General features: G+C 34.7%; 1 protein-coding gene across 1 annotated transcript in view; it reads left to right on the forward strand.

Annotated features, from left to right (window-relative positions):
* Positions 1-7,920: 7,920 nt before the first annotated feature.
* The window catches only part of CNGB3 (cyclic nucleotide gated channel subunit beta 3), a 30,754-nt gene continuing 21,036 nt past the window's right edge, over positions 7,921-17,638 (forward strand). Inside the window, exons 1-7 of the mRNA XM_018074704.1 lie at positions 7,921-7,952; positions 8,867-9,017; positions 10,515-10,644; positions 11,213-11,421; positions 13,252-13,302; positions 13,745-13,831; positions 15,508-15,572. Of these exons, the coding sequence (XP_017930193.1) occupies positions 7,921-7,952; positions 8,867-9,017; positions 10,515-10,644; positions 11,213-11,421; positions 13,252-13,302; positions 13,745-13,831; positions 15,508-15,572 (725 nt within the window). The remainder of the gene's footprint in view (positions 7,953-8,866; positions 9,018-10,514; positions 10,645-11,212; positions 11,422-13,251; positions 13,303-13,744; positions 13,832-15,507; positions 15,573-17,638) is intronic.

The following is a 17,638-nucleotide window of genomic DNA, read 5'->3' on the forward strand; positions in this document are numbered from 1 at the left end:
CACTAAACTCCAACTCAATTGAGATGAAGTAAAACAAGGTCAATGCTGGGCCTTCCAAAAATCTCTGTTAAAATGCAGTTACAAACACATTTCCTCAGTTGTTTACAGCTAATCACTGCATTGCTTGAAATTGTAAACAGAGAGAATGCATCCAGTGCATTTTGTAAGCTTGACTGAAAAGACATTAATATGTTAGAAAATAAAAATACTTTTCTTGGCACTTATATTCCTTCTGCTTAGGTATTTTTTTTTTTTCAGAGCCTGTCACTTTTAATTCTTGGATTTAAATTTCTGCAATGACTACATTGAGAATCTACAAATTAAATAGAAAGGTGATGGTGTACGGCCTGTACCAAAATGGATTAAACTTGCTGTAATTACTGCTGAGATGTATTTTCCTAGAGCCTTTAAATTCCATCTGTTCTGCAGGATGCAGTTACCCATGTTATTTAATGCCATTCAGTCTGCATGACAATCAAGTAGGTAGCCTGAAATTAAAAAGGTAGAGAATTTGGAAGTTTTTCATTGAAGATTAAATGAAGTGAGTAAAGGGATAGGAATGCCATTACACAGACTGAAATGCTGGTTTTTTTCTTCTTTCATGACATTATTTTAAATTACATGGTCATAATATCCATATATATTCATTTCTGGCGGTATAAATGGAAGAAATTCTTTTTCTTTTTAGTATATGTAAGAATTTGTAATATTTTGCCACTGATTTATTTCTTTAATTAAAAGTATTTTGTGTAAATCCTCCATTGACTTAATATTTTTCAAAGCAAGAAGTAACCTTTTTTGTAAAGGAATAAATTATAATTTATTCAAAATATTATCTCTGCTATTATGTATTGAGTCATTTTCAGGGAAAAAAAACACAAAGTAATGAGCATTGTGACAGGTACATTACTGTATGGAATATAAATTGCAGTTATTTAAATCACATTTGTACCAAACATTTGCAAATATATCAGGATTTCTCTTGATAAATCTAAGAGGCATATAAATCTAAGACATAATGTTTATTATTATTTAGTAAAAGAAAACTGGTTACTACTTCATGACAAGTGTAAGTATTCATGCCTATATTTAATTTTGTCCAACATGTTTTATTAAAATACTGTGTCTGCAGTGATTTACTCATTTTCCAAATATGAGCGATTTAGGTTTAAAACATCCTATGTTGTACAACCCAAGAGAGGACCAGAGGAAACAGTGACAGGTGGAGACATGAGGGTGAGATGAGAAGTCAAACAAATCTGGCAGCCCAATCTTATTCAGTGCCCTGGGTAAATGATACTCAGGAGAGGTGTGATGATCTGTGTCTGCAGGGAATATGCCTACTTTTTTGCTGAATTTGGAAAAGAATGTATCAGACACCTGCAGAAGGGGAAAACATGGCCTTAAATAGTGGTAACTGGAAATCATTTCAGAGGATTGGGTTCTTTCTCTCTCTCTCTCACCATATTTCTTTGTGATCCTGGAAAAGGCACATCAAGTGAGTTTCTACACAGGTTGCTGCATAACAGTTTACCACCAATAAAGGTAGAATTGCAACAAAGACAATTGCACCAAAGTAATTTTATATAATTAGCATAGGCAACAATAGTGCGTGGCATGAAGCTCAGCATATTGTAAAAGTCTACCAGGGCTCCCAGTAGAGGAGCAACTTTAGTTGCCATGCATGCTGAATCTACACCACTATTTCTTTCTCTTTTAACTTTACTAGTTGAAATATAGATTCCTGAAGCTTATACCAGCTAAAACATTCTTATCCAGGTACGCACATCTCTGCACACTGAAAATTATAAAATTAACTATTACTCTTAGTCAGCATACAATTATTACCTTTGTCCCAAATCTTTTTCCTCTGAAAAAAAAAGAAAACAAAAACAAACAAACAAACAAAAAAAGCCACAAAAACAAACCCAGAAACAAACAAACAAAAAAAAACAGTGAGAAAACAAAAATGTGCAAACGACCAAAGAGTGATATAAAAGAGAAGAGACAATACGTTTTATTCCATGTTCACAGTGCATAGGACAAATTGTACTGAAAGACATTTACATTGAGAAAAGAAATTGTAAAATGAAGGTAGTAAAGTACTAGAATAAATTTTTTAGGAAGATTATGGAGTAGCCATCACTAGACATGTTTAAGAACAGGTTAGACAAGAATCTATCAGGTATACCTCATTCTACTTTGAGCTGTGGGGACCAGGCTTACAGGATGTCTCAAACTTCTCTACAGTCTTATGATTTTTATGATTATTTTAGGGTCTGTATGGAAACAGATGAAAAATGAAAGCATCTAATGAAAATTAAGTTTTTCGAATTTGAGACTTTTTTTTGCAATGTTTTAAAAAATTCACTATGGGAAATTTTATGGTCTTTTAATTTTAGCTTTTAGTTCCCTGCATATTAATAAAAACTGAAGAATAGAAAATTGGAAGAAGGATTTGTGCTGTGCTGCTTGTGAGCCCTGTGCAGCACTGGATCATGCTCTAAGACATTTTTTTATGTAGGCATAAATTATTACATGCTTATGTAAATAAGTTATGAGTTTGCATTTGAATGTGTTTGAATGTAACAAACACTATGTGTATATGATGAGCAATATCTTTAAAAATTCCTGATAAGTGGAAGATATCCCAGATTGATTTATTTACTTACAGATAAGAAAGACCCAATGACTTCCTTAGAATATTATACCTTTGTTCTAAAGCAATTAGTATTAGAAATTATGATTTTTTTACATCATAGTAAAAATCTAGTGCAATTAAACAACTTTATATCACCAGTTGCCTTAAAGAAAGGTGATTTTTTCATAGCTCATTGATACCTTCAACATTCATACTACTTTCTTTGCATAGTTCCTACTACAGAATTGTTAATTAAAATAAAATCTTGTTCACATTTTAATCTGGTACCTCAGTGAGTGTTCAGTACTGAGACAGACTTCTCCTGAGAGAGAAGGGTAAAGAAGATTAGAGGATTCACAGACTCTTGTGACATAATAACTAGGATGATTGTCAAAGAAGCTGTTCTGACAAATCTTTGAACTAAACAAGAGGAATCTCATGCTGCCTAGATTATTAGATTTCAGACTTTACTCCATCAGGAAGTTTATTCTGAGTCCAATACCAGTAAATAACTCTGACAGACAATACCTTCCTTAAACAATGTTGTTTCCATAACTGTTTGGCTTTATGAATACAACATGAGACCTGGGAAATGGACAGTGTTTCCATTTTATTTTAAGAACACGTACTTAGGGCCCAAACAAGCATGATTTCTGTACAGACTCTGAACTAAGGGAAAATCATGCATTTCAATGGAAAGTTTTATTTATATGTTGTCCACATGACAGCGTGCCTGTAATAAATGTGGATAGAGCCTTCCTTAATCTTCATTCGCGAAGTCTAGCCATGATGATGTCCACACGAAGCTTATAAATGCTTATGACCCATTCTTGCTTATATATATATATATACAAAAAAACAAACCCACCCAAATATTATGATATCACTATGTTTACATTAATGAAATATGTAAGAAAATTCATAGTAGGACAAAAGTAACCAGTTTAAAATCAAATTTCATTGTGAAGAATAACTCAATCCTAAAATAAAATTAAAATAAAAATGTAATTAGTTCTTTTTTTTTTTTTGCAAAGAAAATTTAATATAATGCTAGTATTTCAAAATATGCAGCAAATAGAGAAAGACATAATCTTCTGGATCACTAAAGATGGGTATCTCTCAAACATTTTCCCTTGTCGGGGGAGGTTCAGATTAGATATTAGAAAAAAAAAATCACTGAAAGAGTGTTCAGGCATTGGAATAAGTTGCCCAGGGAAGTGGTGGAGTGACCATCTCTGTAAGTGTTCAAGAGGCATCTGGATGCGGTACTTGGGGATATAGTTTAAGAATGATTATGGTGGTGCTTGGTTGACTGTTGGACTAGGTGATCTTGAAGGTGTCTTGCAACCTTGATGATTCTATGACTAAAGGAACAGATGATGGGTCAAAGGAAGATACTTTTTTCAAGACTGCTAATGAAAATTAAAATTTAATTAAGAGCTTTTTGAAATTCAGTGGAATCTAATGAGTCAACAACTTGTTCCAAGACTTTAAGATAATATATTTATCTCAGAATCTCACTTTCTTAGCATTTGAGCTATTCAGATTTATGGTGGTAGTGGACCTGGTGGTAAATATACAGGTTAAATCACTTATTCACTTTCCAAACCTTTTATATAATTCAAGTTTGTTTGCTGAAAAGGGTCTACTGTCATGCTGCATAGATTCTTTTGCTTTCCTGTAAATCATAACCTACAACAGTTTCTATGATCCTAGCTAATACAATCTTGAAGTCTATCATGCTTGTTTCAGTTGCTACTCACTCATATTAAAAGGCTGCCTAGAATTCCGGTCATTAAGGGCTTAGAAACTTTCTTCAGACCTTTAACTCATACTAATTCATTGTGTTTCTATTCACATTTTTTCTTCTTACAATATTCTTCTTACCGTTCTGCAGCTCAAATACTTCTTTTCTCTATATAGTTCTTCACCAAAATTTGAATTTATAGACAATGATTCTTCTGCCTCTCAATCTGCTTTACTGTCATTTTTAAAGCCACATTCCCAGCAGCCTTGACCATTCTAAGAGACTATATAGAGTCTCCTACATGAATTCACCTTTTGATTATAGCTGGTCAGAATAACTCTCACATTGGCTTATATCCCAATATTAATGCTTCATTCCCTGGTAGTATGTCATATGCATTCTAAAGCTACATTTGCACCTATGTTTTTCATAGCCAGATTACATAGGTCTCATAGGTATCTTGCTGTTGACTAAACACTCTGATATTTATCCTTTTGTCATCTACATCTGATGATCCCAGCACCTACAGAAGAAATTCTTACAATTTGATTTTAAGTACATGTCTGCAGTATGGAGCATTAGATGCATTCGCATTTCTATTACTTAGACTAAATAATTCAAATTTTCCAGTACAGGAATCATTCCTACTTTTTCATCCTCCAAATCCAATGTCCTATGAAACATCATTAGTACACAACTACGTTTTGTACCAACATCATGAAAGAAAATATTAAAGCTCACTTCTAAATTCCATCAGCTTCCTGTGCAGGTAAAGCAGAAAAATGGGCTCCTTTTGCAGGCAATTCACAGCAGAAACTTGTCACAGTCATTCTGAATCTCTCCTCAGGGAAGCCTTCCATCGACTATGAAGGGAGCATAATCAAAATAGTTAGCTTTTTGGAATACCTCTGTTGCTTTGCCAAAAAGATGACTGACATGTTATTCTTCTACTACTAGGTTTCCTAGCAATTTAGGATGTGTGAACTCAGGCTTGGAACTTGGGGCATATAGAGGGCTCTGGTTTCTATGGCATTACTATGGGATTGTCAGCACAAATTGAGGATATGTTTTTGAACCAAGACATTTCTCAATGCCTGGAACTACATTTTTCCATCTCACTGAAATCTTTCTCAGCCATACCATCATGTTTTGTGGACATCTGTATAGCTATGCATGTCACATCCTTTTAAAAACTGATTTTCTGAATCAGAGATTATCCACAATTTATTCATAAAAACAAATATTTTTTTTCAAGACACAGGTCGTAAATACAACCATAAATCACAGTGAAATGGCTCAATAAAAGCATTAAAAGCTCCATTGCAAGACCAAGAACTCTATTTCCATGTAGTTAGGACAAAGTTTCTTAAGTGCTGCAAAAAAAAAAAAAAAAGGGGGGGGTTATAATGGAAATCAGCAAAAAGTGGTATGGACTTTTTTCAAGCAGCAGCATACATTTATGAAATACATTTTCTTGGGGGTTTCCTACTACACAAAAGGTTGAATCAAACTCAGGTATTTAGTGTTCATGGCCTGAAAGCAAGAAGGGATTAAACTCTAGATTGCAACTTAGAAGAGGGTAAACCTCATTTATTCTGAAATAAGTATTGCATTTCTTTATCACTGTTTATTTGAACTCTCAACACAGAAAACTTTCAAGTCACAGTCCTTAACAGCTGTTGCATACATTAGCACACTCAACACAGTATTTCCATAGCCCGTTTCAAGTCCATATTCTTTCACTAGGTGTCTAAATCTTTTCTTGTGGCATGGAGAGAATTAAGTCACTGTTATTTTATTCACTAAACAATCAAGGTTAAGCCTACAAGTTAAAAAAATAAAACCTACAAGTGAAAAATATCAGAAAACTACATTATTATTATAGTTCTCAAGTTACATATATTGCTATTGTTAAACAAAATATGCTTGAGGTAATAACAAGAATGTGTGCATAGTACATGAGTTATGGTCCTGACTTTCACTTCCTAGGCCACATGTAACTATTACTTCCTCAGGGAATAAACATTTCCACTCTGTAAAGGACTATATGGTGCAGTAAGTAATATAGACCCAAGCCTATTGTAACATATTGCACAAAGGTCAGGGATAAATTTGCTTAAAGAATAACAACTTGGAGACAAATCCTAGCACCACCTGATGCGAGACAAGTAGTCAAGTTTATTAGAAGTGATTTAGTGAAGTTTGAATGGGCTTCATTAACCAAGGCAATTTGAAGTGCACCTCCACATAAAGTGAATGTACATAAACATCTTCAAATTAGCTGTGTTCAACACGCAGCCTCTTCCATCTGTACTAACAAGAGAAAATTTAAAGTAAGCATTTTGTTGCTAGAGAAAAATAGAGGAGGAGGCAATGCAAGCCAAATGAGAAGTAGGGCAAGGAAAATCAATTTTTCATCAACTGTGGGGTGAATAGTTTTAAACTAAGTCACGTAGATTCTAATCAGTACCAACAGAAAAATTATTCCTCTGCACTACACTGCAAAGATATAGCACCAAATTCATGATAGAGGAGACTTTAAATTTTGTTGGAAATTCTGTGAAATAAGAAGAAAATACCATGCAATTTATAGGTCCCTAGAAAGCGGATAGAAGGGGCCTTTGACATGACACTTGTGATAAGTGTATTTAACTTCAAGATAGCTAATGCCCTGAGCAAGTATAGCAACAGCGAAGATGATGTATTATTTTAAATTCTTTGCATAGAAGCCAAAAAACTAATTGTGACATGTTAGCTCAAAACAAGAAAGGATTTCATTACATTGCAGATGGCCTGAGCAAAGGGAATATGTGACACAAAAGGAACTGTGATGAGATTACAAAATGTATCAGAACTGTTTTGATTAATCTCATCTGGGGAGCTTTAAGAAATAGACGCTACACTAGACTTAAATTAGAGGAATGACAAGCATATAATTCTGAACTTCTGCTTCTTCTGCTGCTTTTACAGCATATCTCCACTTTATCCAATGGTTTTATTGCTGAAGGATTTTCACATGCTTAAATTATACTTCCTTGGACATCATGATGTGTGCTGTGTCTCCAGAAAACTGTGCTGCTCAAAAAGCTACACACATCCCACACTGACACTGTCCTTTTTTAGTTACAGCTCCTTCTGTTAGGAACTTCAACGTAGTTTTAGGTCTTGAGGAGATATGGTGTTTATTCAGAGATCACTTTGGAGTAGTTTTCATTTCTTCTCTACCCAAGGTGCTCTGATACCACTTTCCCTCTACTCAGCTTTGGGAAGATTTTCTCAAGAATTTGGTCATTTCAAGCATAATTCACTCCTGGTCTGCCGCATCTCTCGCTGTAACATCCACGTCCCCATGGCATTTGGTACACAACTGAAAAACTGTTAAGACAAAAAGAACAATTCTCTACTATAACCCCTGTATTGGGCATAGATTTCAGGGGTTTGGTACAGGGATAGCAATTGTGACCTGTGTGGGAGGAGGCCTTGAGCTGCCCTGTGCCAGTCACAGCCATTTCCACTCAACTCTTACATCAGCATGTCACATCAGCTGAGAAGTACTGAGTCAAGGTACAGAAAAAATTCTATATCCTGGTCTCCACATAGAGGAAGTCCAAATGTGTGGCCCAGTTGCCAGATGAGTGACACTCCAAAGCAGCCCCAGTTTGCATAATCACGCCGTAGCAAGTAATTGAGGATGAAATTTCAAATATGGATAAACCCAAATGAGTTGATCAAGAATCACTTTCTATTTGACTGTCCAGCATACACAAATCCTAATGAAAACATTTGTTTCAGTGCAGAATATGAGTTTGCAGGTGTTTGAAAATCAACAGTCCTCAGGTTTGAGGAAATGCTGTGAGTGCTGGAATATCAGCTCGATGTTACTATGACCCAGAGTAAGCCACTAGCAAAAAAAGGAAGAAACCTCAGCAAGAACACCAGTGTTTTGTTTTCACTGAAAACAGATGCACTTTTTTACCTCATGTGAGCCATAACAAACCATAAAAAACCTAGATGAAATCAATTTTCCCAAGCATCAATTAAGCATAGTCTCCCCCCCCATTTCAGTCTTTAGCTCAGTTATGTCCTGTCATCATAAGGATATTACCATACAATAATGAGCATATTTTTATGCACAGATGGGAAAAGCATGCCTTGTCACTTAGTGAATACATCAGATTAGCTCTAGGCTTTACATAGCCACAGTAGAACTTGGTGAAAAGCAGCAGTGGGAAGTCATTAGTGTAGTGGGCTGTACAGGGTACCCTGATCTCCTCTGCATGAAATAAACTGCTGCTGGCATAAGCAGAAAGCAAGAGCAGGTAACTTAAGTTTCCTCTTAGGATGAATTAAGTGATGTGAAAAAGCACTATGCTCAGTAAAGATCTAAATGTCTGGCTTCAGCTCAGAAATAGAATTAGAGTTGTTTCCTTCCATTGATTTCCAGTACATAAAGCTTTATTTCTTTTTGTTTTAATTAGCACACAGAACCCAGCACCTTCAGGTTTCCAAAGAAATGAGTATGCTGAGGCCCAGCTTCAAGAGATTATCAAAAAATTGCGGGAAAGGTCAAATATCTATAAGGAAAAGCTGAACGACCCAGTGCTGTCTTCACCTGAAGGCAGTCCTACAGCTTGTAAGTGACTCTCAAAATAGCTGTGAATTTGTTGAGCTTAAAACTTGAAAATTATTTTATGGGAACAGAAAATACCGTGATAAATTTTTTGTAAGTATAGTGTATTTATCCACTGAAAAGGATCAGTTTGCACCCCACTGAATTCAATTTATCCATAGTTCTCTACAATAAGCCAGGTCCTTAGATACAAGCTCCCTTTGAACTCCATCGCTGAAGATTTATATTGCTGAAATTTATAGAGGCAATATCTAGAATCATTCCTGTCAAGAAGCTCTCTGGATTTTAAAATAGCTCCCAAATATGTTTATTCACAGAGATGAATCAGAGACATATGAAGAAACATACATATATTATGAGTGGATATTAGTCACTATGATGAGATCTGCTGTGTAAATAAAGTAAATAAAAATCTTACCCTTAACAGCAATCTTCTGGACACACTGAGGACTTTAAATCCAGGCTTTGAATGGATCAGACTCAGCTGATGTTAATTAATCATTGTTTTTTTAAAAAATATGAAACATAAAACAAATCAATATTTTTCCTCTTCAGAGGAAAGTCTGACTTTTTTCTCCTTTTCACAAAGAATTGAATGTGGTGATTCTATGTTCTGAAACTTTTTAGAAGCTGTTTATATCTTATGTGCTTTTTAAAAAACTGTAAAAAAGGGTGCATGAAGAACTATAAATTATACCATCTGATAAAGGAATCCTTTTCTTTTTAATTATTTCTTTGCTCATTTACCTCATTTGTTCTCTTTGTAGAACTTAAAATCATTTATTTCCTAAATTATTACAAATCTAGTTTACCAGTTTACTGTTAAGCATGTGTATCCTAACCAGAATTAAGAGCATACATGTGTGGACAACATTATCCAGCCCAAAGAAGAAAGAAGTGGGCTCAAAGGAGTGCCACAAGACTTTTATAAGCCTAGAAATATACAAAACCATAGGCTTCCCTCTAGTTTCACCTACTGTGTCTTGTATATCAGGTCTCAGGAGAAGGGAGAGATCAGCCCATGACACAGGTGTCTTTTCCTATCTCCATTCTCACTGCATGCATTCTTTGCAACAGTCATGGAAAGAGAAATGCCCAGTTGCATTAAAGAATGCTGAATTATGAATTAACCTTTTCTTATACGTCTTATAAAAGGCATAACTTGTGGGCACTGTTCAGGGAAATAGAGCAATACAGATATACTCTGTAACGTAAGTGCCCTGTTCATGATAGCTGATGCACACGTTTATGCCAGTAGTGATTTCATTCTCCAATTCTTTTTCTAATGCATTTAGTATAATAAACTGCAATCTTAGTCACTGCCTAGTGTTTTTAGAAGAGATTTTAACATGATGAAGTTCTTGTCCATGTTAAAACAGGGTGTGGTTATTGAACCATTATTAAAATGCCACCCTTTGTGGCATCCTATGTGTCTAGCACCAAAGAAACCACCCCCACCAAAAGAAGAAAAAAAAGAAGAAAAAAAAGAAGAAAAGAAAGAGGAGGCAGAAGCAAAGCCAGAGGAGGATCATTACTGCGATATGTTGTGCTGTAAATTCAAAAAACCCCCGCTGAAAAAATACATGGAACATCTGCAGCTACCAGAGACCATAGACTCATACACAGGTAAATTAAAAGCTATGCAACAGAATGGGGTAAACACTTATTGAAGTGACCTGGTGTTACATAGCACCTGTGAGCCACCATAAGATACACATTCCAGTTTGCAACTCAGAGGGATGCAGGGGTCCTGCCCTAAACAACATCTTTCCAAACAGGAAAAAGACATGAAAAGCGACACCAGTTGCAAAGATGGTATGCACAAAGATGGTATGCAAACCAACTACAATTAGAATTCAAGTTTCTTGATCTAGAATTTGTACCATTCATTAGGGCCAAATAATTCTTTTGTCAGTTATAACACACATGAACAGCATGCAAAATGGTAGTATGAAATTTCTTCGGACGCATAAAATTCTACATGTTCTCATTACCTCATCTTTTTTCCTATTTGCAAATTCTTTATGTGACTCCTAGTTCCATCTAAATCACTTTAGCAGTGTGTAGCCTTGAAAAAGGGAGAATGTTAGGTTGCTCTGGACAGAATCATTCCAAGAGACTGCAATAAATGTGTCTAAAAGAATGACAATAGACTCGAAGTTCATGCCTGTAAGTTCAATGTTTTTTCTTTCAGATCGCCGTTACGTAGGATGGCTCATGCTTGTGACAATCGCCTATAACTGGAATTGCTGGTTTATTCCCCTTCGCTATGTGTTCCCATATCAAACCCCAAGTAACGCAATATATTGGTTTGCCATTGATGTCATTTGTGATATTTGCTACCTCTGTGACTTACTGATTTTCCAGCCCCGAGTGCGATTTATAAGAGGGGGAGACATAATAGTAAGTACTGGAGGTGGGATTTCCATAGGTAGTAGATGTGTGTTAAAGTAGAATGTAGAAATTCCTCCAATCTGACACTTTTTCTTCTCACTATGTCAAATTATGTAACTTTTTCTTCTTCATTGACCTGCCATTCTTCACTGACCTTCCATTCTTCTATGGGGGGGAAAAAACATAACCATTGCCTACATTCTTAAAAATAGAAAAAACAGATTTGAAAGTAACAGATGAGAGCAGTTGAAACAAGCATATAGTCCTCAAAAGGAGTAAATTGGTGAAGTTTAAGTTGAATCAATGATTACATCACATGTACTCATGCATATATACATCTGTTTGTATGTTTGTGTGAAAGTTTGACCTTTCTATTCCCCTTATACCAGAATCATAGTCGAAGACAGTGCATATTCTGCTAGGGTTGGACAGGAAAGGATGTTTTGTAAAAGACTGTGAAATTGTGGGTTTATTTTTTTCTAAAGTCAGAGCAAATCCTTGTAATTTTTAGGATACTTTGAAAATAATTAATTTGAGATATTATCTTTTGGGAAAATATGTACATTCAATTTTAATTCTTACTATTGTTTTTGGTTTATCTTTTTATAGAAAAATCCAAAATAAAATTTTAAGCAAGTATCTGAAAAGGGGTGAAAGTTTGCCCTTAATATACCAAAAGGACATCTAGAATATTAACTTTTCTTTAAAATCTTCCTTGCTTTTGATTCTCTAACTTCTTATAGAAAAAAAATATTTTGGAAAAAAAATTAGTTTTGATAACTTCAGCCTGACATTACTGTGTCCAACAGACAGAAAATTCAAAATTATATATCCTCAAATGTAATTTGGAACTAGCTTTAACAGTGTTTTTACATAAAATTTTATACATTGTACATACACATTATTACTGATACCCTTAGAGATAAAGCTGTGCAAATATCATTTGAATAGATATTAAATGCAATGCAGTGTAATGTAGTTTCCAGACCAAGACATTCAGCAACTGGCAGTCTTGTCTAAATCCCACAAAACTCAATTTTTATGAGCAAAGTTAAAGCTCTAACATAGGAAGCTTACATTGTATTTCCCTTGAAGCTGTTTCTACAATTCATAGATTTTAGCACACAAAGAGATCATCTACTGCCTGATCTTCTGCGTTTAGTTTAATGCTTAAACTGATAATAGTGAAAGTTGGCATGAAAATATGCTTAAGATTTTAAAGTTCTTTTTAAAGTGTCTCTGATATAAATACAGAAAGTATAAAAATAGATAATTTTTTTTAGATACTTGTGATTACCCTTTCTTATTAAGGTATTAGCCTCAGTTCCCGTGAAGAACAGATTAAAAATGAATAGCTAATCACTGCTAATGAATGCAATGATGATTATTATAATGCTAATAATGCTAGCATATTAATGCTAGCTTTTCAAGAGCTGATTTTGTACAACACCATCAGAAACACTCTTTGCATTTTTCTTGGAATCACTGCAGATAAATGCAGTTTTTCACCCTGAAATTGAAGGGGTTTGGGTCAAGCACTAAATGGTATAGATGTCTTGAGAGGAAAGTTTTGTGGGGAAAAAATGTAAGGAACAGATTGGAAAATATCAGACAAATCCCAAGCCTCATTTTTTCAAATAGTTCTAATAAAATCTGATCTATTGTAAACTGGACTAATAAAAGTACTACTTCTCCCTCCATTCATACTTTTAGACTATCATTAATTTAACTGTCATCATCCCTACTATCAGTAGATAATTATTATTGTCGAGTAGCAGAGGCTAATTCTTGACATTCTGTTCTTGACTTTGTCTTTTTCTCCATTCATTATCACTGTAGATAGATAAAGTGGAAACGAAAAAATTCTACCACAGCACTGTGAAATTTCGGGTAAGTAGACCCTGTGTTACTGATATCAATATGAAGTTCTTTGTGCTCCCCCAGATTGCTTTAGGCAGTCTGGTTTTAGAAGCTGAAGGACTTTTAAGATGTACTTGTGGAGTGGTCTCCCACTCACCAGCCACATTTTAGTTTTATCAGAACTACAACTGAAACAACAGCATGCATTAATAATCAAATCTACGAGATACTATTTATAATCCCCATGAAACAGATTAAGATCTCAAGCAGAGAGAACTTAAAAGCAGGGCAAAGCTGTTGATGTTTTCAAAGAGATAATCTTGCCTGTCAGTGCTTTGGGAAGCTACATGTTTAGCATGCTGACTCTTCAAATATTATTACAGTCATGATTCAATCTAAGCAAGTTTTTGACAGCAAATAAATGCATGATGATTACTATGAAGTTTAAATTGACCTCTCTACTCTTCAACAGCTTGATGTGATATCAGTATTGCCATTTGACATTTTATACTTCTTCTTTGGATTTAATCCAGCACTTAGAGTAAACAGGATGCTAAAGGTAAGCTCTGTGTTAGTGATGGATGGCTAACCATGCATAAATGTTTTGCAACTCAACAGAAAGTTTTTTAGAATATTTAGGAATATGAAATTTAGAAATTGTAAAATATCTTCAGGCTAAGGTAGAATATCAGTAAATAAACCAACAAAAAATACAAGTCATAGTCTAGCCAAATTGTTCTCTTACTTTTCTTCCAGCTTTTAATTCCTACTTTCAAAAGATGTTTTGTAATTAAAGCTGGGGTTTTTTACATAATTTAAATTAAATTTATCTCAAATTACCTGCTTAGTTTTCAAAGATTAAAAAAAATCACTCATTATTGCTAATGATTTTTCCTCTTCTGTTTGTTATGACTGGTGTTTAAAAGCAAAGGAAGGAATTTTAAGGACGATATAAACTATGCACAGAATATTTATCAAGCATAAACCCACTTTTTTATTGAGCCAAAGACACCTGGAATTGTGTAATGAAGGGTCTGCAAAGGGATTAGAACATGGTACACAGCAGGCTTCTCCGCAGCTAAATACATTTCCCTTCATACAATCAATATGTTGACAAAGAATCGTCTTTCATTTAACATTGTGGGGGAGACACAAGAACTCTGATAATAAAATGAGGGTGTTCTTCACTTCAATATTCAACAAAATTTCAACATTCCATAAATCAGAACCGAAATAACATGAAAGAATGGAAAGTTAAATAGGACCCCATATTAGGCAAACAGATGTGTACTGAACAAAAACAAAGAAAAATCTATATAAAAATATATACAAATACTAAAAGCTATCACTAAAGGTCAAGGACAAATACTTAATAGGAAGAATTTGATACAGCTGCAGTTGATACCACATAGAATCATCTAGTATGTGGCTGTTGATACATACAGTCACTTACTGGAGAACTACTGGAATTTCAGAAAAAAGAAAAAAGGAGGGTTAATGCATGTAATTCTCTGTGACCAAGCTGTCCAAGCAATCATATACGTTCAAGGAAGTAGAAGTCATTTTATCTGCAGCAGTCTGACCAAATCAGCAAGGTTATTTCTGTAGTCAGATTAATGGGACACTTAACACCCAAAAAACCATTTAACTGAACTTTTACCTTTGCTTTTCAGTTCACCATTTAGTTAAATGTTTGTCATGGTTTAGGAATGGTATTCTTCAATTTAGTATTCCCACTAAAAACCATACGCTGCTCCCCCCCCCCTCCAATTGGAGGCACAAAACGCAAAGATCACATGTTGAGATAAGAACAATTTACTGGAAAAAACGAGATAAGAAAATGAACAGCAACAGTACAATATTAATAACAAAAGATATAAGAGAGAAATTATTCACATGGTAAAACTCCTCAATTAATCGACAATACCACGCAGCTCCCCCCACCACGTTTGCTCAATCAGAAGGAACTGCTTCTCTCTGGAATGGAGCCCCTTTCCTCCACCCCCAGCAATGAGGTGAGGTGATACAGAATAACCTCTGGGTCCTCGCCATGTCCCTCCTGGCTACTGCAAAAATTAACCCTGTCCTGGCTGGAACCAGGACAATGTTTAAAGAAAGCTTGATTGTTGAAAAATCCATTTTCAAAATATGTATGTGAACTAATGTCTGTACTATTATAAAAAGATGTGTACTCAAGAACAGTGACTGGATTGCTTTCATTTTTTTCCCATTCAGCATAACACATTCTTTGAGTTTAATGATCGTTTGGAAGCTATTATGGAAAAAGCATACATCTACAGGTATGTGCTGATAAAACTTGAGTAGCATGCAGAGTTGGGCACAGAATCCATTTCATATGATCCAAATCACATGATTTTATGAGTTGTCGGTTAAGCGCTGGATGGAATATGATATGTCTTTAACTGTTCAATTTAAGTTTTTTAAAATATGTCTTTACTGTAATCTTTAAAATAATATATGTAAGGCTTCACTCACATATGAAATCTAGCTCAGTTCAGTTGGCCTAGTTCAGACAAAATATTTACCAAACTGAGGCTCCTGCCAAAATTTAATTGATCAAAAGTATCAGAAAGAAGTTTCTTTAGTGAAAGAACTAAAGAAGTTTCTTTAGGTTGCTAGTAGCAGTTCCAAATCCTCAGTAGCTGTTTATTTGTACTTAATAAGAGTTATGATCTTGAGCCTGTGTCAACATTTTTCTTCAAACATGCTCTCCCTATGAACCTGGCATGTACAGAAGCTTGATCCTTCACTGCATTGACTACATTTGGAATAAGGACCAACTCAGCACAATTCTCAAATAGCGATTATAAATGTTGTCTACTGTGTTCTCACTTTCTGCATTGACAGGAAGAATTTTGGATGCAGCTCAAGCAGTCCATGGACATAGTTATGGCAAGTTTCATAGGCCCCTCAGCTGTCACTGATGCTGCTAAGACCCAATGAACCCATCTATTCTGTCACCATTATTGTCATCTACTGTCAACATCATCAGCCCTAGTTTATCTTGTGCAATTTCTACACCAATAGATTCTTTTCTCTGTGCCAGTTTTGGGCTATGTATTGTTCCTCTGTGTTGCTGATGCAGAAACAAGAATATGTTGTTTACCATCTTACTCTATTTCAGAGATTATTGCACTTAATGGTACATTTGATATTTATACATTTAAATGGGATGTTTTATGAGATTTTAAAACTAGTTAAATATGAAAAGGAGGTTGAAACATCATCTCTTTCATATTTTCATGTACCTGTGAAATAAAACGGAAGTTTGAAAGTTCTATGAAAGTATTTTTGAGATGTTGACCTTCATAAAGCTTATTCTTATGTAAGAATATAGACTGATATTCTTATATAATGCCCTCTCTTTTCAGTTATGGAAGACTCTTTTGTGGTTTGTTTGGGTTTCTTTTATTTTCTTTTTTTTTAAATTCTTGATGGTTCAAGAGAGGATTTTTCTGAATTTCCACAGATGTCAGTGTCTGAATCATTGCCTCTCTATCTTCTCCATTTTCTAATTTCATTTAAAAGAATGGGTTTTCTTCTGCTTATGGTTTTTAACTTTTTCTAATGTTGATAAGTTTTAGAGGTAATTGTTTTTAAATTAATTAAGTATTTTCCATATTATGTCTTTTGCATTTTGGAGTAATAACTCAATGACTTTTCTATATCTCCTATAATGTTTGCAGTGAGTATTAGGAGATAAAGTTTTTATATACAGATAATTCTGGATAAAGTAACTAGTTTGTATATAACAATAATGTTGTGTCTACATGGATTTCAAAGAAATGGGAACAAATTTGCAAGCTCATTTTCACTAAAATAAACAACTTTACAAGGAACAGAATTTCCCACTATATAAAGGGACGGAATGGGAAATGATTGTTCAGAGAAGTTGAGAAAGGGATGTGAGCAAGATCTCACTGGTCCTGTGAAATATATACAGCAGATGGAAAGACAGAGACAGCTACTCTGCAAAGCTCTTTGCCTTATTAGACATTTCTTTAGCATGTTATTGGTTGAGTTTCCACAACTGTGTGTTGCTTCTGGTGTCTTTGCTTTGCCTGGTCCCAGGCCCACTTAGATTTTCAGTATTAAATCACTTGCAGAATGTAAATTCCAGAATCTAAATATTACAAAGTGAATCTATTTTCTACCTCATACTTCAGAAAGCACCAACTCCTGATTTGCTCATCGGCAAATGGAGAACAGGGGTAGTTATACAGAAGAAGAACATAAGCGGGAGCTAAAAAGTCTAAAAAAGTCAGGCTTTTTGTGCAAACTACTGCATTTTATTTTAATGTAGCAATGTTGCTTTGGTCTGAGATCCTGGTATAGTCATAATTTG

Source organism: Manacus vitellinus, unplaced genomic scaffold, assembly GCF_001715985.3.
Source record: "Manacus vitellinus isolate BGI_N305 unplaced genomic scaffold, ASM171598v3 scaffold_1_pilon, whole genome shotgun sequence".
In the NCBI taxonomy this organism is placed as follows: domain Eukaryota; kingdom Metazoa; phylum Chordata; class Aves; order Passeriformes; family Pipridae; genus Manacus; species Manacus vitellinus.